The sequence below is a fragment of the Periophthalmus magnuspinnatus genome, chromosome 15 (assembly GCF_009829125.3).
Source record: "Periophthalmus magnuspinnatus isolate fPerMag1 chromosome 15, fPerMag1.2.pri, whole genome shotgun sequence".
In the NCBI taxonomy this organism is placed as follows: domain Eukaryota; kingdom Metazoa; phylum Chordata; class Actinopteri; order Gobiiformes; family Gobiidae; genus Periophthalmus; species Periophthalmus magnuspinnatus.
In genome coordinates this window covers 3,298,520-3,317,264 of record NC_047140.1, presented here as the reverse complement: position 1 = coordinate 3,317,264, position 18,745 = coordinate 3,298,520, and the positions used below count along the sequence as shown (strand labels likewise).

Below are 18,745 nucleotides of genomic sequence, written 5' to 3'. Positions count from 1 at the left end.
ATTATTTCTTTGGAGAAAAGCTGTTGTTTTTATTGTTAATTTGTGATGCAACTGCCTTGTGACTTTCTATTACCCACTTCATCAAAAGTTCACATCAAAAGTTAGAGAAAAAAGTAGTCTTTCTGTACCAGTTTTTTCAATCAGTTTTTTAAGCTAACAGTAGTACCCAAACCTTTTTGTGTGATACCTTTACACAGTGCTAACCTTCATAGCATTACATCATAGAGGTTGCCTGTATCAGTGGCAGTAGAATGGCTTATTATATCAAAATACTTCATATCTAACACAATTAAATCCAGTTCTCATACAGTCAATTTGTTAAAAAATAACTAACTTAAGAACAATGTGTCTAGAAATAAAAACAAACTACTAAATGTATATATAAGCTGATTTTAGTTTAAAACACTGCATGTGTCTTTCCAGTGTATGGTTTTCAGAATAATTTGGGTCCTACGTCTGGCAGTGTGCTCACCACCAGTGGAGCCAACACCAGTGCGAGTCTGGGAGGTGCGCACTCTTCAGAATCACCATACGCCTCCTAACTGTACGCTTGTGTGTCTTTACATTTGGTATATGTCTTGTCCACTACAGGCTATGGGGTGCAGAAAAATGTGTCCAGTGCGGCTGTGGTCGGCTCTGCAGTTTCCACAGGTAACTATGAGAACATGTGATAAGTCCGCCATTTTGAGACAACTGACTTCATGGTTAAATCATTTTGTCAGGCACCAGATCTCAAACAGAGGACTCGTATAAGAGGTTTGTTGCTGCAGATAAAGAGAATTTTTCAGCCAAGAGGGATGGGGAAACTCTGATCCTGGCCAAAGACAGTGGAAAGCAGTTTACGAGTGGCAGCAGTGTGCACATCGGAGGAGGTCAGTTATTATACGCACTTTAGTATGTCTTTTCTAATGTTAATTGATTTTATGTATTGGCCCATTTTATTGTTACAAATTTACTGTCATATTATACACATGTCATATGGCCATACATAAGAGACAGACAGGACAAGAGCCCCCTCCTGGTGAGTGCAGTGTCAAGAACTAAAAGGCTTAGAACTGCAGTTTGCAATCTTGCCACCAGATGCCGCTAAAACTGTAGCGCTTACAGTGTTTTTTGTGCACAGAAATAATTGAATGATGGAAAGCCAAACAAAAACATCCCACTTGAGACTCAATTATTTTTAATTAAGCCCAGATGGACTTGAAATTGAATTACTTTTTATGGCCCTATAAATTATTTTTTATTCAATTTGACTCATGTGACATACAAAACCATCCCAATTACGTTTTAATACAGACTTGTTTATTTTAAATATTTGTACAGGTTCTCTGTCTGGAGACTCTATCAAGAAAGAGAAGCTTATCTCAAGCTACGGAGAGACGGGTCAGCTGAAGGCGGACCTTGGACACTCGTATTGTATGTGACAATACAAAACAATGGTGCCAGTACTTTGAATTATAATGTAAGAGTATATAATTCTATATTTACTTTCCAGATGGAAGTTCTGGCGTTTTGATGAAAGATAAAGCCACATATGCAGGTATGTACAGCTGTGTTGCATTATGTACTGCACAATAGCTTCTGTTCTGAACTGGATGATGTCTTAAGTTCAGACGGGGGGCAAGGGCCGATATGACGCTATGGTAGATTTACTATTCCTTAAACGTTTATCCAATCTTATGATCCACAAATACTGAACCTTATCATTATTTGTTAGGGATTGGCTCCACAAAATTGCCATATAAATCTAATGGCTTAAAGTCTTTTGAACTGACAGTCTCATCACAAAAAATCCCTCTTGTTACTGAGAGTTTTTGTTGATAGGCCCAGTAATTACAGAGATATTGACCATAAACAAGGACAACAAATCTGCAATCTGACAGTTAAATAGCAAATTCTGACCTGTCCTCCAGTTCAGTTTTAAACTATTGAATATTGCGATGTCCTGTGAACACTACTGCAGTTAAACCTGTGTTATGTTCAGAGATCCGTCGGGACAGTGGGGTTTTTGGAGGTGGGGGATTTTGCTGCTGTTCTGATTCGTGCTGCTCGTGGTGGAAATGGCTCCTCGGACTCCTCCTTCTTGGCCTTCTCCTGCTTGGACTTCTCTTTGGTCTCATTGCTCTGGGTAAGTCAACTAAAAACAACACAAATCCCAAGCTATCACTGTTAACATATGAAGAATTGCAGTTACAAGGGAGGGATGTCAAAGGCTAATCTTATAAGAGTGCACTGGGACCAAACCAATAAAATAGTTGCTAGGAGCCATGAGAAAGTACGTGCATTCCTCCGCCTGGAAATTTGATCTGGACGCATTGTGGTAGTGCCAGTAGGCCTGGCATTCATTGTCAGTGAAGCGGTGTTAGGGCATTGTTGCATAATGACATCACACATCATCAGTGCTTTTCAATTTATTAAAGGGAACTAAACAAAAAGATGTGTTCAGAGTATGCACAAACATCTAAATTATTTTAAAATTATTATACAGTTCATGCCTCTACTGGTTCTTAAACTGTGGTGGGGCCCTCTAGTGGTGATACACAGTTTAAAAAAAAGATATTCAGGAAAGGTTCATTTCTAGACTTTTTAGTATCAATACTTGTTCAAATGTGTACCTAGTTTCTATACTAGTTTTAATATCAGTTAACATCTAATTTTCAATACTTTTCACAGCCCTCCTGCCCAAGCTTTTTGAAATAATCCAGCAGTAGAATTTTAAGAGGAAGTTGTCCTTGTATGAACTAGTTTGTGCAGACCTGCCTGTTTAAGTCATGGGTTTAGTCATGCACAAGTAAAAATCTATTTGACCTGTATTAGCCCGCTATTATGGACAATTTCAGTCTGTTGAAGATTGTATTTAAAACACTAGATATGGTGTGAAATGTTCATAAATTATTATCCGATTTTCATGCACATGGGTGTCCTACATATTTGCAGTTTCTCTGTCTAGAGGAATGGCTGTGTCTCCTCAAATTACTTGGTCTAATTAGATTTTGGCAGAAAAACAGATTACTGAAATCCAGACTGGGTTTTGCATAGTCCACTGCAGACTATTAAATGAAGAGTTACATGCACTGGAAAGGGACGCAATGGTGAAAGGAGGAAATGTCCTTATGTCCCCATCCACACTGTGGATGTACTGTGCAAATGTAAAAATATGGACTTTTGGCTGCGTTTGTTCATGCATCTGTGTCCAATCTGCCCCTTTCAAGTTTTTAATATGCTACAAATGGGCTCATCTGAACTGGTATAACCCTTGGATTTCTCAAAACATCAGAGTGGAATTCTGTTATGTAAGATACAGTGTATAATTTAGAACAGAAAACACTTTGGAAGTAAATAAATCACACTCATGTTATATTTTTAATTTGGCTTTAAATTGAGATGAAACATTTAGAAACAGATTTACCATATTTATGGTCAATTCATCAGTGATGTTTGTTTTATGCTATGTTTTTTTTTTTTTTTATGAAGAAGTCTTAAATCAATCCTCTGTCACTAAGAGATTGTGGTTTGGAGCAGAGTTCAGACTTTGGGGGTATTTTTGTGCTAAAGCCCCAGTATGTAACTTTTTAACCCAAAAAGCATCACAAGCATTGTTATTATTGTATTATATTGTATTGTATTGTGTAAAAACATAGAAAAAAATGTGTTTTCTTGTTGATGAAGAAGAAAATATAATTATTTTTTTTTGTCATATCGCTGAGCTAGTCCAGTTCAAATAATTAAAATAAATATGTGTTAACGTGTATAATTTTGTATCTTTTTCAGCGGAGGACGTGAGAAAGCTAAAGAACCGTGTTGCTTCACTGGAGACAGAGGCAGCCGTCACTGCCGCCCGCACCAGCCGCTTCTCGGGTGGAAACGAAATCAACACTTACATCGATGGAGCGGGTGGAGCGGGTGGAGCGGGGTCCGGTACTGACAACAAGCTCTACGTGGGAGCAGGGGGCGTTGGAGCAGGAGGGACAGGAACAGTGGGAGGAGCCGGAGCAGTAGGAGGGGCAGGGAGTAGCACAGAAACACGGGTAGGAGTCGGGGTGGGAGTTGGAGCTGGTGGTACCGCCGGAGGAACAGCAGGGGGCACTGCGGGTGGAGCTACCGGCAGTGGTTCAAGTGGAGTGGCTGTGGTTGGAGCTGGAGGGGCAACCAGCGGTGGGGCAGGTAGTGCTGGGGGAACACTTGGAGGAGGAGCAGCTGGTGGAGGAGGCAGCAATGGAGCAGGGAACACCATCATCTACTTTGGATCAGCGGGCACCAGCGGAGGAACAGGAACTGGCACCATCACTGATACTGGGTACGCAAAGGCTTTTTACAAACAGGGCTGCACAATATCACAGATATATATCCATATTGTAATATTGTCTGATGTAATAATCGATATCGCAAGACCAAAAATATATTACAGCAATAGTTTCCATTTTACAGAAGTTAACTATGTTTGGAAAGTTAAATGGACAGAAAGGCAGATTGTATTCATGATTCTCCTTAAGTTTAAGACTTGGGTTGGTGTTTTCATTTTTACCCAGTTTGACTAATACATGACTTGTGCATTTTTTGCTTTAAATAGGGGCCAAAAACCATTTGATTTATTTTTTTTATTTTTTGTGTAGCTTTCTACCCTGTTATAACATTGTCCCTTTATCAAAAACAGTCCTGAAGAGGTTGTAGATGTCATCCAGGTCGTCTTTGAACCCTCCTTACTGTTAGCTGTATGATTCTGTGCAAAGCTCCGCCCACATACCTTCATCACCCATGCTCCCACATGACATTTCTACATAAATATAAAAAAGCATGATACAAAACTGTACACAGCACCTTGCTGCATTGGTGGGATGCAGCTGATTGTGTTGTGATAGTGCTCTGAAGGGGGGGAGACTCAGAGCATCAAAAATGAAAGTCAAACTTTTAATCTTATTGTGGCACCAGCTACACTGGAAGCAGCACAGGGACGAGCAGTTTTACCTGGAGCGGAGGTCATCTGGATGCAGCCACTCTACAGCTGGCCATCCAGCACATGCTGAGATCTGAGCTGCAGTCGCAAGCATTCAGAGGTAATCAAAAACTAAAATTGGTTTTATAAATTGACTGTTATTGATGGCAGGTGTTCTGTTCTTTAGCGTATTTAGCATCTTCTGTTCAAGTAGAGCGGGGGCTACCTGGACCTAAAGGTAAAGACTATTAAATCACATAATACAATAATGATTCACATGCTCTTTTATATTAATTGTGAATATCTGTCTCTTTTAACAGGGGATCCAGGATTAAAAGGTTCCAAATTATTATTCATTTATTTTATGTAGTTGCCATGTACTAGATCATTAGATTTATCATAATCTGTTCATTTCTTTTCCAACAGGAGAAACAGGTTATCCAGGAATTCCAGGTAAGGATTAAACATACAATTATGTTTTTGCTTTTGATTTAACTGAGCGCACAATTTACAATCATCTTTGATCCCAGGTCCTATGGGTCATGCTGGTCCTGAGGGTCCTAAAGGCCAAAAAGGAAGTATGGGTATGTATATATTGCATTTAACAATCAATGATTTAAAGGAAGAGAAGTATGCAATGGAAATTGAGGTGCAATTATAAAAAGGAAAAAATAACTCGTTTATGTTTTTGAGAAATTGCACATTTCCCTGTTCCATATCAAAGTTTAAGGTTTGGCCATACTTCTGACACATATATATATATTTTTTTGTTCAGGTGAAGGCGGACCAGAGGGACCCCCAGGTCTCAGGGGCCGCGAGGGTCCACCAGGCCCCAGAGGAGAGCCAGGACCACATGGTTTTGGAGAGAAAGGAGACAAAGGTACACACTCTGTTCTTCAAACTGAGACAATGTAATTACAGCCAGAAGTGAAGAGCTGCGACTGACGTGTGTGTGTGTGTGTGTGTGTGTGTGTGTGTGTGCAGGTGCTGCTGGTGAGCCTGGTGTTCCTGGAATTATGGGCCCGGTCGGACCAAAAGGTACGTGATTTAATAGAAGACAAAAGGCATCAGTAACATCCAGCTGAAATGATTATTACCACATGGTGCAATCCCTGTAGATTTTACCAGAGGGCAGTACTGAGAGCTTTGACTCTTGATCACGTTTACCTGCAAAAGTTTGACTTTTAGATATAATAATAATCAGAAATTATTTGATTTCTCATGGGTTTAATGTATAATCTTCTTTTTTTTTTCTCATAGTACTGTCCACTGGAATAATTCTTATTTCAAGTCCAATTTTCTTTGTATAAAATAAGAAAAATAAATAACATTTTAAAAGACAACAGAAACAATTCTAATACCCAGCAGGTCTATCAAGGACTTTAATCTGAACTTTAGTAGATTAATAGTATTGTTAAATTAAGAAATGTTACCAAATGTAGCTAGTCCTTTTTTGATGTTTTTTGTTTTTTGATCAGTCTTGGGCTGTTTATTTAGTGCAAATATTAAAACAGTTGTAATTATGCAAAATCGTGTAGCCAATCCATGTAGTCTTCATTCTATCCAATATTTACATTTGTTTTGGTTAATTGGCACAAATCTGAATTTGGTGAAGTTGACAGTTCACTTTGTTTGCCCTGTTTGTCCCAACCAGCTACAGTCCTGTGGAGTACATACAAGACCAGTCAAACGTTTGAACACACCCTCTCATTTAATGTTTTTATCCTTCATGTTTACTACTTTCTACATTCTACAATCAAATACATGAGGCAAGCTCTGTGAAATTATGTAGTACAAAAAAAAAAAAAGTTAAATAACAATGCAAAAAGTGGCTACTTTGAAGATTTTTATATAAAATATATATATTTTTTAATTTGTTATTTAACTTTTTTCTTTACTACATTGAAGAGGCATACAAGACAGAAAACCTAATGTATCTAAAATGTAGAAAGTAGTAATAACCAGTGTTGGGCATCTTACTTCAAAATGTAATTAGTTATAGTTACAAGTTACTTCTCCCAAAAAGTAACTGAGTTAGTAACTCAGTTACTTTTTGGGAGAAGTAACTAGTTACTAGGCAAAATAAATACTCCGCGTTACTTATTATGTTAAAACAATAAAAACACAACAGATGTGAACCTTTAACATTTATTTCACTTTAACAGATTGCAATTATATTGCATTTGTCTCCAAGTAAATTATAGAATGTATCAAAAATAAAAATATAATATATATATAAAACATTTCATTTGAAGTGCAAATAAATCAATATGTCACACAATTTCAGACAACTGAACTTCAAGTATTTTCTTCATTAAAATAAACAGTAACAATAAAGTGCTTTCAGTATAATACTGAAAAGATTCATTACCATGTTTTGCAAAACTAAGGCATTCAAATGTAAATCATGTAAAATAAGACAAAACCTTTAACCTTCTCTGGCCACACACTGTAATTCTCTGTCCATTATTCAAATATTAATCACCTCTGATCTGAGCCTGTTCCTCTTTGGAGAGAACACAGTCACGTTTCTGATCAAAACACAACTCGGACCCAATCCGCTGTGAATGCACGTGTGGACAGGACATCATTTCCCATCATGCATTAAGCGTTTGTAGTCCATGCAGGCGGCCGCAGTCGGTGGAGAGCTGCTGCGCTCGCCTCTCTCAAAAACTTCCAATTACCGGCGCATAGGTTATGTCAGAGCAAGTCAGTGGCATCTTGGACACAAAACTAACCGGCATGCACCGCGCACTGATCGACGGCGTCGTATCTGCGCCTGCCTCATCTCAAACAAGCCTTTTATCTCGCGCCAGCCTCCTCTTTCACCACAGAAACAGAACAGCGTTGCAGCTCCTTGGCTGAGAGACTCTGATGAAGAGCAGAGTGAACTGAATTAAAAGTAACGCACTACATTTTATTGTCAGTAACAGTAACGGCGTTAGGACGCTGGGAAAAGTAATTAGTTAGATTACTTCATTACTGAAAAAATAACGCAGTTAGTAACGCCGTTATAGTTTAACTCAGTTATTCCCAACACTGGTAATAACAACAAACAAACAAAAAAGAAAAAAAACATTGTATGAGAGGGTGTAGTTATTTCAGGAAGTACTTTCTGTCAGCAGCTTTGGATAAAGGCCCTGGAGATCTGTTCAGTTCATATTATGCAAATTGAACATTATCTTCTGCTTACAAATGAGGAATAGGGCGGGAGGTTCAAATCTTGCCTCAGGTCCAGATGACCTGCTCTGACCAGACTAACAGGATGCTCTATAAAACAAAGCATGGTTTAAAATCTCTTGTTAAGTTAAAGCTAGTTAGAGTAGTAAATATTCCGCTAATGTGTAATTCTCTCTGTTTGGACCAATTACTCAAATGTTAGAGCTAAGCATCTGAGAAAGTCAAGCTTTTGCAACATTACATCTGTCTATTACAATGTCTTCTTGTTGTTCATATATTTAGGCTTAACAGGAGCTCCTGGTCATGGTGGACCTCCAGGTGAGTTGTATTTTTATTACTCTCATTTAAAGCTGGAGGCCATGTATTACTGACTGCAGTTTGTGTTATATTATGACTTCATTATATCACTCACTATTTATTTTAATAGGCCAACCAGGTCTGCAAGGATTCCGCGGGGAACCAGGATTACCAGGGCCCAAAGGTAGCTTTTGTAAAATTATGATAATAAAAATCTTTGAATGGATGAGGGATTAGACTAATGATACTTTGAATTAACTTATTGTGTTACATCCTGTACCTAGGTGACAGAGGACTTCCTGGATTTCAAGGTCTCAAAGGTTTGTTTTATACACATTAGGGCTCTATTTCACTGGTCAAAAATTCTTCCCATATAATGAAATCTTGGCTTGTCTCCAGGTGAAATAGGTGACAAAGGTCCAAGGGGTCTGCCAGGTCAGTAATTCCAAACTTCATACACAAAACCCTAATGAGATATTTTTTTGCCATATCAATATGAGCATGTATGCTATCTGGACACACGCATTTTTATATAAAAAAGTATGCCTTTAGGAAAAGTGTGTTAATAAATTGTCCGTTCTCAGGTGACATTGGTGTACCTGGGGCGCCTGGGCCAGCTGGAGAGAAGGGACCCAAAGGATCAATGGGTGAGTCAGTGACATCACTTAATTGGGTACAAGGGGCTTTAATGTAGTCAAGGCCTGATTATGTGCTGTGTAATCTCTACAGTCTATTAATATGGTGAATGGCAAATAACACATTTCTATTTTTGTATATCGAAACATTTAACATTTAGCATAGTACCACAGATTAATAAATCATCATCATTATCACCATTATCAGAAACAGCTGTAATAACACTAGTTTACCATGAGAGGGCAGTATGTTACATGCCTCCCTCTAGTGGTCAATGTGGATTTAACAGCTCAAACATATATAGTACTGAGGTGCCTCATGTAGTATTTATTTTTTCTTTTTTAAGGTCTTTCTGGACAAGATGGTGCAAAAGGATCAAGAGGTACATAACAGATACTTGTATGATTATGATTATTAATTTGAATGTATCAATTGAAAACTAATGATCTCTCATGGTTCTTTTTGGTTTATAGGTGACCAAGGCCCTGTTGGACCTCCAGGACTTCGAGGCCCGGCTGGTCCTCCTGGAGATGCTGGTCTGCCAGGTAACCTCAGAAAACCACTAGAATCACTTTATACCTGTCATTCAGACTCATTTATTATCTTGTACAATTATTACAGGTCAAACCGGGCTTCAAGGGCCACCAGGTAATGCTCTAGTCTTCATGACAGTGTAAATTGCATTCAGCATGGACTCTGTGTACAATCAACCCACTTTGTCTTTTGGTTATAGGAATCGCAGGAATTCCAGGACGTCCTGGAGCCAAAGGTAAAGCCTCAGCTGAACTTTATTTGAAATGTTTAAACATCCAATGAAAAACACATTATGAACATCATATCTCTATTATTTTCACATTTTAGGTGAACCCGGTGAACCAGGAAGGATCATTAATGCAGGTAACAGAAAACAGGTCAACACTTTTCTCATTGAAATACTAAAGCATAGTGGTTCCCAATCTTTTGCATTCCATGAAGCCTCTCCTGCTCATCCCAGTACAGTTAACTGTGGTATATTTTGTCTGACCAGATAGAACTTTAGGAACCCCCTGTAATCTCTCCCTTAGGTTGTTGTCTTCTGTTTTTTGTTTTTTTTATTTAACCTTTATTTAACCAGGAAGGTCCCATTGAGATTAAAAACCTCTTTTTCAAGGGAGTCCTGGCCAAGAGGCAGCACATTACAAAAACAAGTACATACAAACAAACAATGTTAAAATTGCATAGGTCATGAAAAACAGTTGCACATAATCGAGGCAGTCTGTAAGGCTTTGAGTTTAAGAGTTCTGTACAGGATTAAGATGAAGATTATGATGATAATTCCATGTTGTTTTCTAGCTGGTTCTACCTCTGTGGGCATCCCAGGACCCCCAGGCCCTGCTGGTCCACCTGGTCCTGCTGGACCTCCAGGATTATCAGGTCTGAACCTTCACTCTCAGATTAGTCACAAATGTTGACATTAAATCTGTGTCATAGATTTAATCTATACATATTTCATTATACCTCTGCTGTTTAGGTCCCATCGGTCCTGCTGGCCTTCCTGGCCAGACTGGTAAGTCTTCTCCTTCTAGAAACTCCAATACCATTTGCCTTCCACATAATGTATCAAATGCTTTGTTTTGGTTTAAGGTCCTAAAGGTGACAGAGGTGAGCAAGGGGAGCCAGGAGTAAGTGTGAGAACCAGTGAAACCATTAGCTCAAGTAGAACACAAAGTAAGTGCTTAAAAACTACCTCTGAAGCTGCCTCACCTTCACTCTCACATTTACACTGTGCTATGTTTTTGTTCAGGCCAGTATTCTGCAGGTGGAGTGTCGGGAGTAGTTGGCCCCCCAGGGCCCCCTGGCCCCCCAGGACCACCTGGGCGTCCAGGTAACATCTTATGAAATAATAAGTCATGATCCCTGTCTGATTATAAGAGCTACTGTTAAACTTTATCATGTTTTAGGAGATTCAAGACAAGGTCCACCTGGGCCTCCTGGTCCTCCTGGCCAGCCTGGCAAGTATCACAAAATAATTTTAGTGTTCTAAAGTATTTGAAACTAATCACGTTATTTTTTTTTTCTCACTAGGATATGGTAGACCAGGGCCTAAAGGAGACCGAGGGGATTCAGGCTTTGCTTCCAGCTCAGGTATGTACAGTATTACAATAAAATAATAATCTTGCATTAGTCTAACCCTAAAAGACACTGTGATGCTTTGCAGGCACAACACACTACACCGGGCCACCTGGACCACCTGGGCCTCCCGGACCGAAGGGATCAACAGGTATGTGTAGAAGAAGTAATATGGTCTTTATTTAAAAGTGTAACATTGGTGCAATAAGGCAATAAATGATCATCTCTGCAGGAGCCCAAGGTCCAAGAGGCCTCCCAGGTATGTGTTATGAATTGTGAACTTTTTGTTATATTTCCGTCTATCGTCACTTTACAATAATAAAACACACTACTGTGTGTATTCTGCACTGTTTTTCAGGTGAACCAGGAAACACAAGTAAGTCTTAAGATAATGCTATAGGTCTTTGTAGTGAAACATGAATGTTGCTGACCTCAAAGCCTTCATAGTTTCTTACAGTGGAGTGCAGACTGTGCAGGGACCACCCGGCCCACCCGGGCCGCCCGGGCGCCAGGGACCACAGGGAATCAAAGGTAACCCCAGCCTCCAAATACTGCACTGCTTTGGGTAGATTTGTGTAATCTTGACACTTTTATTTTTGTCTATTAAGGAGATCCTGGAGTCCCAGGTATTCCCGGCACTTCAAGAGGTATGTCTTTGTTTCATGGTTTTAGTATCTCAGATGCTACAGAAAAATATCTGATACTGACAAATGTTTAACATTATTATGTCCTTTCTTGGGCAAGACACTTCAGCTACGTTACATATATGACAGATATATTATTATTACATTATTATGGATGAAATGTGTTGATTTTACCAGGCTCAGTGTCTGTCACTGCTGGCCCACCTGGTCCTCCTGGACCCCCAGGACCACCTGGACAGCCAGGCTCGTTCTCTTCTTCCAGTGACATGCGCCAGTACATCAGTGAATACATAAGTATGGACGTTTGCTTTAGTAACCTCACCTGACCATAACCTCTGTAGCTAAAGAATGAGATGTTAAATGCTGTGTTATTTGCACATTCAGGCCGCAGTGGTCAGTTTGCTGTACAAGGACCTCCAGGCCCCCCCGGGCCTCCTGGTGCTCCCGGTTCCTACACTGGCTCCCTTGAGGACCTGTCTGCTCGGATCATTGCATACTTACAGCGTAGGTTTAAATGCAAAGTTATGAAATTTTGTAGATTATAACTTTACAACCTTCCTAAAACTGTCTTATTCTGTTAAGGGTCAAGCTCTAGTGTGAGAATCGGTATACCAGGACCTCCAGGACCACCTGGGCCCCCGGGTCAGGGCTCTCTGACAGTCGGCACGCTAATAGCATTGTTACAGAGTGAGTATAGAGTTAGACTGATACAACAAAGCCATAAGTGAACACTGTAAACAAAATGTCTTTTCAACTGTGCTCCTGTAGGAGATGATGTGAGGAGATATGTGATAGGACCACCAGGCCCACAAGGACCACCTGGACCCCCAGGAGCAACAGTGGAGGGGTCTTACGGCGGTTACACTATAGAGCAGATAGCCACTTATGTCATCAAAATCATCACTGGTAAAGGCGCTCATCACACACTCTCTAAATGAATGATGTTTTAGACTCCTGACTGAATCTGTCTGTGCAGACAGAGGACTCACTCGAGGACCACCAGGACCACCTGGACCTGCTGGACCCCCAGGCCCTGGAAGCTCAGGTTTCACTACAGCCACCATTGATTACTCTGCACTTATGAGAAGTACGGTCTCTTTCAGACTGAAGAAAAAGTATGTTGTCGTCATCATGATGTTGTTTTTAATCATTATTTGTTCACATTTAGATTCAGAATTCCGCTCTTGGATGAACTCGGCTCTGCAGCACAGCAATTCTGGACCCCCAGGTCCACCTGGTGTCCCAGGACTACCTGGTCCCCCTGGACCCCAAGGACCCCCTGGAGTGTCTACCTCCACAGTCTATGGCTCAGGAGGTCGCAGCTACAGCTTTGAGGATATCCAGAGATATATACAGAGTAAGTCCAGGGTCAATGCATCATTTCTGCTTTTCAGTCATGGGTTTCAGGCAAATAATTGAAAAGTTTTTGTGAAAACCATTCCCCGTTCAAAAGATATAATATTGTGATGAAGGACCATTGCCATTGCTGTGGTGAAATGCCACTATTGTGTTCTATTCTTGTGTTTTCAGCATCTGGAATACGAGGTTTGCCAGGGCCTCCAGGTCCTCCAGGCCCACAGGGACCACCAGGCGGTTACAGTGGCTCTGTCACGTACAGTGGAAACTTCCCCCGAGAGAGTATCCGCTCTGAGGTGCAGGAGTATCTGTCCAGTGAGTACTTCACCCAAATCTTACACAGTGTGGCTGACCTTTAAGTCAAACCATTTCAGATTTATATAATAAATAATTTGTGTTGTCAGGTGAGAGTGTTCGCCGCTCCATCATGGGACCTCCAGGGCCAAAAGGACAGAAGGGAGACCGCGGAGATCCAGGTCTCATGCGCACCCAGACTCAAAGCCACAGCTTCTCTCAGGGTGATTCTCGCTATGGCACCCATGGGACTCAGATCAAAGAGATCGATATCAGCGGGCTCACAGAGACTCTGGATTACTCTAATGTAGCCATGAAGGTCACAGACTACATTAAGAGTGAGTAGCCCTGAGTTCAAACTGCAGAAGTGTTCTGTCGCACAAGCTTCATGTTTTTTCTTTCTGTTGGTCAGATCAAGGCCTCCTGCAGGAGTATCTGGTAGACGGGCCTCTGAGAACTCAAGTTCGAGCAATTCAGGGCCCCCCCGGTCCACCAGGCCCCCCTGGGCCCCCAGGATACAGCCGTGTCCTGGCCTCCTATGGCAATATCACTGCTGACCTGATGGACTTCTTCAGAGGTAAGAACACAATGTGTTTCTAAATAAATGACTTGCCTACCAAGGACAGTGCTGACCTCCAAACACATTGTACACACAACATTTACAGTTTTATGATAAATCATGTTTTTAACCATGCAAGTTTGATTACTTATTAAAGAGCCTGTACCTGTTGACTTATGTGGACCTCAAGGAGCTCTTGAGGTCCAAATAAGTCAACTGTGTGCTGTCTGCATGTAATTAAAAAGCATTTTATAGTCCAGTAATCAGGAAGTACATGTTAGCTTGCTAGCAGTTACACAACTACAAACTGGTCTTTTGAGAGTGGCAAAAAGTGCTTATAAACTTGAGATACATAAGGCAAATGTGGAATAATGCTGGTACTTTTGGACCAGTGCAAACTGTTTAAAAAGAAGAACAGTGTTTTTAAAGTTCATACTCTGTTTTTAAAAATCATACTCTGTTTTTAAAGTTCATACTCTTTCAAAGGATTGATCCTGATCATTCTATTCCTTACATGTCCTTTATTACAATGTATTGCCATGAGTTCTGTTGACAATAGTCATTCTAGCATTCTACCACGTCCATCAACACCAAGCGTCAATCAAAATGTCCACCACAGTCAATTATTACCACAGTTAACTCTTTCTACAATTAGCACAATCAGGACTGTCAGTAGGGACGCAGGTTTAAACCTTTGAGTGTTCTGAGTTTAATTGCGTGCTCTATATGCGACCCAAAGCTGGCGACATGTGACTGTCAGTGCATGTACTAGGCTGATTACTTCACATTAAGACATGAGGCTAAATACATTACAGGCGTTAAGTGATCTGAGCTGGAAAGTAGCAGAAATGAACAAACAAAACTGACTTTGTGAAACTAATTATAAACAGCTTGATTTTCTCACAGTTTTCTTCGTCTTTCTTCTTGTCATGGGTAACAGTTCGGAGTCAATTTTGATAAACTTTTCAGGCTCAAAAGGACAAATGTTTACAGATTTATGTCAGTGGCGTGTGGTCAGGGCAGTCAAGGCAAGGAGTGCTTGTCCAGTAAAATCTAAAATAACTCTCTAAGTACACTTATTTACACAGGTATTTTAATATTATTATTTAAGTAGACTTTTCCATGTGATACTTTAACTTTTATTAAGTATTTTTTTGCTCCGGTAGCTGTACTTTTAAAAAAACTGAGTACTTCTTCCACCACTGGTACAAAATGATGTTGCCAAATTGACGGCCCATTTAAAAGTCTTGTGGCTTTTATAAGGTTTTGGTTTTTGTGTCCATCCTTTTTAATAGCTGGATCTGACCAACAAAAAAGTCTAAAATAGACCTGACTAGTTTAATTAAACCCATCTACTGAACTTATCTTCTATCCTGGGAACCATTCTAATACTAGGCCTCAGGAACTATAACAAGGTTTGTTTTTTTTCATGGTAAATGTTTGACTACTTTGGTACTACTACCTCTACTATTACATCTCACTACTATTAGGAAACCTAATTGATTTGACCAGTATCCTGTGTAATAGTTACATGGCTGGCATGTAAATCAGATTTTTGCTTGTAAAACATTAAAACACGAATGACAGATATTCTAAAGTATTTGAGTTTTATTTTGTCTTAATACAAGAGCAAAGGGTCATGTTTGGAGCTGCCTTAGCACTGTAACACCTGGGCCCCCTCCTCTGCTCCTCCACTCGTCTTTTCAGTTGTGGGGATTGCTGTGCCCTTTGTTCCTCGCTTTTCTTAAGAGGAAACTCCAGATTCTTCTTCTCCATTTTTAGGAATCACACCTCGACTGCAGCTTTGAAGACAGCTTTCTGGACATCTCCTCTTTAATGTTTGTTATATTGTCCATCATTGGTGGTGTTTTGTTGTCCCACCTCTGCTTGGTGGCCCTGGTTTTGCCGCTCGTTCACTGGACTGTCCCAGGTCTTGGAGTTTGAGTGCAGCGATTACAATGCCCTGCTCTTTAAGTGTATTTCTCATTATTTCCATGGCCCTTTTGGCACTGGTCAGTTCTTGTGTAAGCCTTATTTTGTCGCTCAGTGCTCTGTGAAAATGGTATCTGATGTTGTTATGTACTGTGGTGAAGTCATCCATCTTTTTCTCTGTCTTTTTGAGCTTGTCCTTGACTTTGTGCAACTCTAACTCTGTTACGTACATTTTTGTGATGGTGTACAGGTTTCTGATCTGTTCATGTGCACTGATGTGGGCCTCCAGCTCTGTCTTTTGGAACATAGCCATGACTTTTTACAACTCCAAGTCTGCCACGTTTGTTTTTGCTGTGACTTTTTTGATGTTGTCAAACTCCTGTTTCACCCCCACCATGTCCTGTGTTGTCTTCATGTGCTGTGAGATCTTGCAGTTTTTTGTCCATCTTTTGGAAGGCATCAGTAAGTCAAGTCTTTCTCTTGGTCAATCCTCTCCTGAGTCTTGAGCTTGCGGTCCAGTGATTGGCTGATTTGGACCTGGATCTGTGAGCCTGGTTCTCATTTGCTCCAACTCTATGTGGAGCCCTGACCAGAGCACTCTCATCCAAGAGTGTTAGTACCTAGACGGGACTTTCATCTGGATTTGAGGAGTCCTGGATGTTGGGAGACAGCAGTTGTGTCTCTTTGGGCTCTTGATCGTCCCCTGTTGGCGCGGGGCAGAGCAGAGCCTCCAAATCGAAGTCCTTGTTGTAGAGGTGGGCATCGTACTCGGACGTGTACAGGTACCAGGGCTTCATGGTGAAAGTAGTGGAACTATCCTTGTGTGCGTGTGTATCCATCAGTGTGCTGACAAATTGTGAGCCAGGAGTGTTTCCCCTGAACAGGTGTCCAGGAACATATTAGGGACACTAATAAATGTCCTGCACTGGACTCGCATTTGCTTTTAGTTAGTCTTTCAGTCATTTAAGTGGAATTTCTGAATTTCCTTCATAATTGACCACAGGCATCAAGCGTACTCTCCTTCTTTTGTAAGTGCACACAGCATGCGATCGACCACAACTGATACGGTCTCTCTGTGACAGTTGACTTCACGCACTGGACATTGACTTTTTAAACATTAATTCTTTTGAAATAAGCAATTTGATGCTAACAGAGTGTTACTATGATTAGTGTAATCAATTACTCTATTGATCCTGTGAAATACTAGAAATGTAAATGTACAGGTTTTCAGCCATAGTGACTTTCCATCTGGTAAAACAGTGTCAACTCTAAACAAACAGCACAGCGTTTATAACTGAAATTAAATACTATAGCCTAACTGTCACTACATTCTCCTCCTTTATTACAGCACATGGCACCATCCCAGGCCCTACAGGACAACCTGGTCCCAGAGGGGAAAGAGGCTACCCAGGACCCAAGGGGGACAAAGGTAACAGAAGAGGGTTTATAGACAGTGCTGAATAGAGCGTAAATATATACTATTTTTCATATTTTCCAGGTGATCCGGGACAACCAGGTCTACCGGGATTACCAGGATCATACACTGTACAAATTCCACACAGACTCCAGAAGAGAGACACAGGTACAGGTCAAACTACAAACTCCAACTCAATTATATATATATATATATGCTTAAACTTTATAAATTAAAAACTGTCCTCTCTTTCAGCCAAAAGAGTGAAAGGTCTTCGTCACAAAGACCTTCGCCCAGCTGACGGAGGCTGAACATTTGATTCTACTGGGTCGTCTGCATTTCACTTTTTGTCACTTGTAGATTTTAAACTTCATAGCAGTTTATCAGTTTTAAATGCTCAGTCTTGCACATGTTTGTGGATAAATAAAAGTGGCCAAATGCATCTGTCTGTCATACTAAAATGTTACATAGAAGGGTGAATGACTGATTTTAGACATGGGTGTATAATGTTTACTTGCCGAGTTAGAAGCTTGCTTTTATACTTTTAAAAGAAATATTGTTTGATTGGCATTTGCGCTTGTTCCGTGCGGCTTTTGAGTGTCATTTATTGTTGTGTTTTGTATTTTTGGAGGACTATATTGTTATAAGGAATATACACTTGTTAAATGTCGTTGTCAACCAAAGGGCTATAGTAAATCATTATCCATTTAAGTCAATATTTTAAGACGGGTTTACTCATTTAAATCAGATTTCAAAATGCATAAATGGTGAATTATCTTTCAAATGTACACAATGAATGAACTGAGGGTAGTTTTACTTGAAAGGTGCAATGATGAACATAGTATTGAAGGACAGAAAGAAAGAAAGACAGTCAGATAATCACGAGAAATTCTTCATTGGTTTGTATATTTTTGTAAAAGTGAGCACTGAAATATACGCTTTATAAAGTGTTGGAAAGATGATCATGATTTACATTAAAATGCTATATTTGAATAAATTTATTTTTTGGAATTGTGAGTGATTTATGTGTAAAATAAACTATAGAGAACAACAGCGCATAACTGGAGGGACACTATGTAACTTTACTGGTGAAGGATTCTCCAGCTGCTTGTTTCCATGGAGATGTTATTGCTTTACCTAGAATGTTCAACAGTATGGCATTAAACATCTATCTCCATAAATACAAATCAGGCCACCAGACCATGTTACAGGTCAGATGTGTGAACAGGTAACCCAGCTCACAGTAAGAAAAAAAACATCTATAATTGAATAAATGCAAGACAGACAACTTTAATGTCATGCTGTGGGAAATTCTCGGCAAAGCAATAACATCTCCTTGGAGAGCATGTGATGGACCCCCAGCCAGAAAAGTTACACAGTCCACCTTTAAA

The 18,745-nt window shown here is 40.1% G+C and overlaps 1 protein-coding gene across 1 annotated transcript in view; it reads left to right on the top strand.

Moving 5' to 3' along the window:
* The window catches only part of LOC117382832 (collagen alpha-1(XVII) chain-like), a 36,424-nt gene extending 18,053 nt beyond the window's left edge, over window positions 1-18,371 (top strand). The window contains exons 11-57 of the mRNA XM_055227460.1: window positions 424-507; window positions 592-651; window positions 723-872; window positions 1,324-1,416; window positions 1,496-1,540; window positions 1,985-2,128; window positions 3,772-4,297; window positions 4,930-5,054; window positions 5,121-5,171; window positions 5,254-5,271; window positions 5,360-5,386; window positions 5,464-5,517; window positions 5,709-5,813; window positions 5,918-5,971; window positions 8,396-8,431; window positions 8,541-8,594; window positions 8,695-8,730; window positions 8,810-8,845; window positions 8,995-9,057; window positions 9,393-9,428; window positions 9,520-9,591; window positions 9,668-9,694; window positions 9,780-9,815; window positions 9,908-9,943; window positions 10,379-10,459; window positions 10,557-10,592; window positions 10,670-10,753; window positions 10,830-10,910; window positions 10,987-11,034; window positions 11,108-11,170; window positions 11,244-11,306; window positions 11,388-11,414; window positions 11,514-11,531; window positions 11,603-11,686; window positions 11,764-11,802; window positions 11,977-12,093; window positions 12,184-12,303; window positions 12,382-12,486; window positions 12,568-12,705; window positions 12,776-12,886; window positions 12,968-13,156; window positions 13,330-13,470; window positions 13,560-13,787; window positions 13,862-14,026; window positions 17,289-17,369; window positions 17,439-17,522; window positions 17,610-18,371. Coding sequence (XP_055083435.1) covers window positions 424-507; window positions 592-651; window positions 723-872; window positions 1,324-1,416; window positions 1,496-1,540; window positions 1,985-2,128; window positions 3,772-4,297; window positions 4,930-5,054; window positions 5,121-5,171; window positions 5,254-5,271; window positions 5,360-5,386; window positions 5,464-5,517; window positions 5,709-5,813; window positions 5,918-5,971; window positions 8,396-8,431; window positions 8,541-8,594; window positions 8,695-8,730; window positions 8,810-8,845; window positions 8,995-9,057; window positions 9,393-9,428; window positions 9,520-9,591; window positions 9,668-9,694; window positions 9,780-9,815; window positions 9,908-9,943; window positions 10,379-10,459; window positions 10,557-10,592; window positions 10,670-10,753; window positions 10,830-10,910; window positions 10,987-11,034; window positions 11,108-11,170; window positions 11,244-11,306; window positions 11,388-11,414; window positions 11,514-11,531; window positions 11,603-11,686; window positions 11,764-11,802; window positions 11,977-12,093; window positions 12,184-12,303; window positions 12,382-12,486; window positions 12,568-12,705; window positions 12,776-12,886; window positions 12,968-13,156; window positions 13,330-13,470; window positions 13,560-13,787; window positions 13,862-14,026; window positions 17,289-17,369; window positions 17,439-17,522; window positions 17,610-17,665 — 4,127 coding nt within the window. The 3' untranslated portion in view covers window positions 17,666-18,371. The remainder of the gene's footprint in view (window positions 1-423; window positions 508-591; window positions 652-722; window positions 873-1,323; window positions 1,417-1,495; window positions 1,541-1,984; window positions 2,129-3,771; window positions 4,298-4,929; window positions 5,055-5,120; window positions 5,172-5,253; window positions 5,272-5,359; window positions 5,387-5,463; window positions 5,518-5,708; window positions 5,814-5,917; window positions 5,972-8,395; window positions 8,432-8,540; window positions 8,595-8,694; window positions 8,731-8,809; window positions 8,846-8,994; window positions 9,058-9,392; window positions 9,429-9,519; window positions 9,592-9,667; window positions 9,695-9,779; window positions 9,816-9,907; window positions 9,944-10,378; window positions 10,460-10,556; window positions 10,593-10,669; window positions 10,754-10,829; window positions 10,911-10,986; window positions 11,035-11,107; window positions 11,171-11,243; window positions 11,307-11,387; window positions 11,415-11,513; window positions 11,532-11,602; window positions 11,687-11,763; window positions 11,803-11,976; window positions 12,094-12,183; window positions 12,304-12,381; window positions 12,487-12,567; window positions 12,706-12,775; window positions 12,887-12,967; window positions 13,157-13,329; window positions 13,471-13,559; window positions 13,788-13,861; window positions 14,027-17,288; window positions 17,370-17,438; window positions 17,523-17,609) is intronic.
* The last annotated feature ends 374 nt before the right edge of the window (window positions 18,372-18,745 follow it).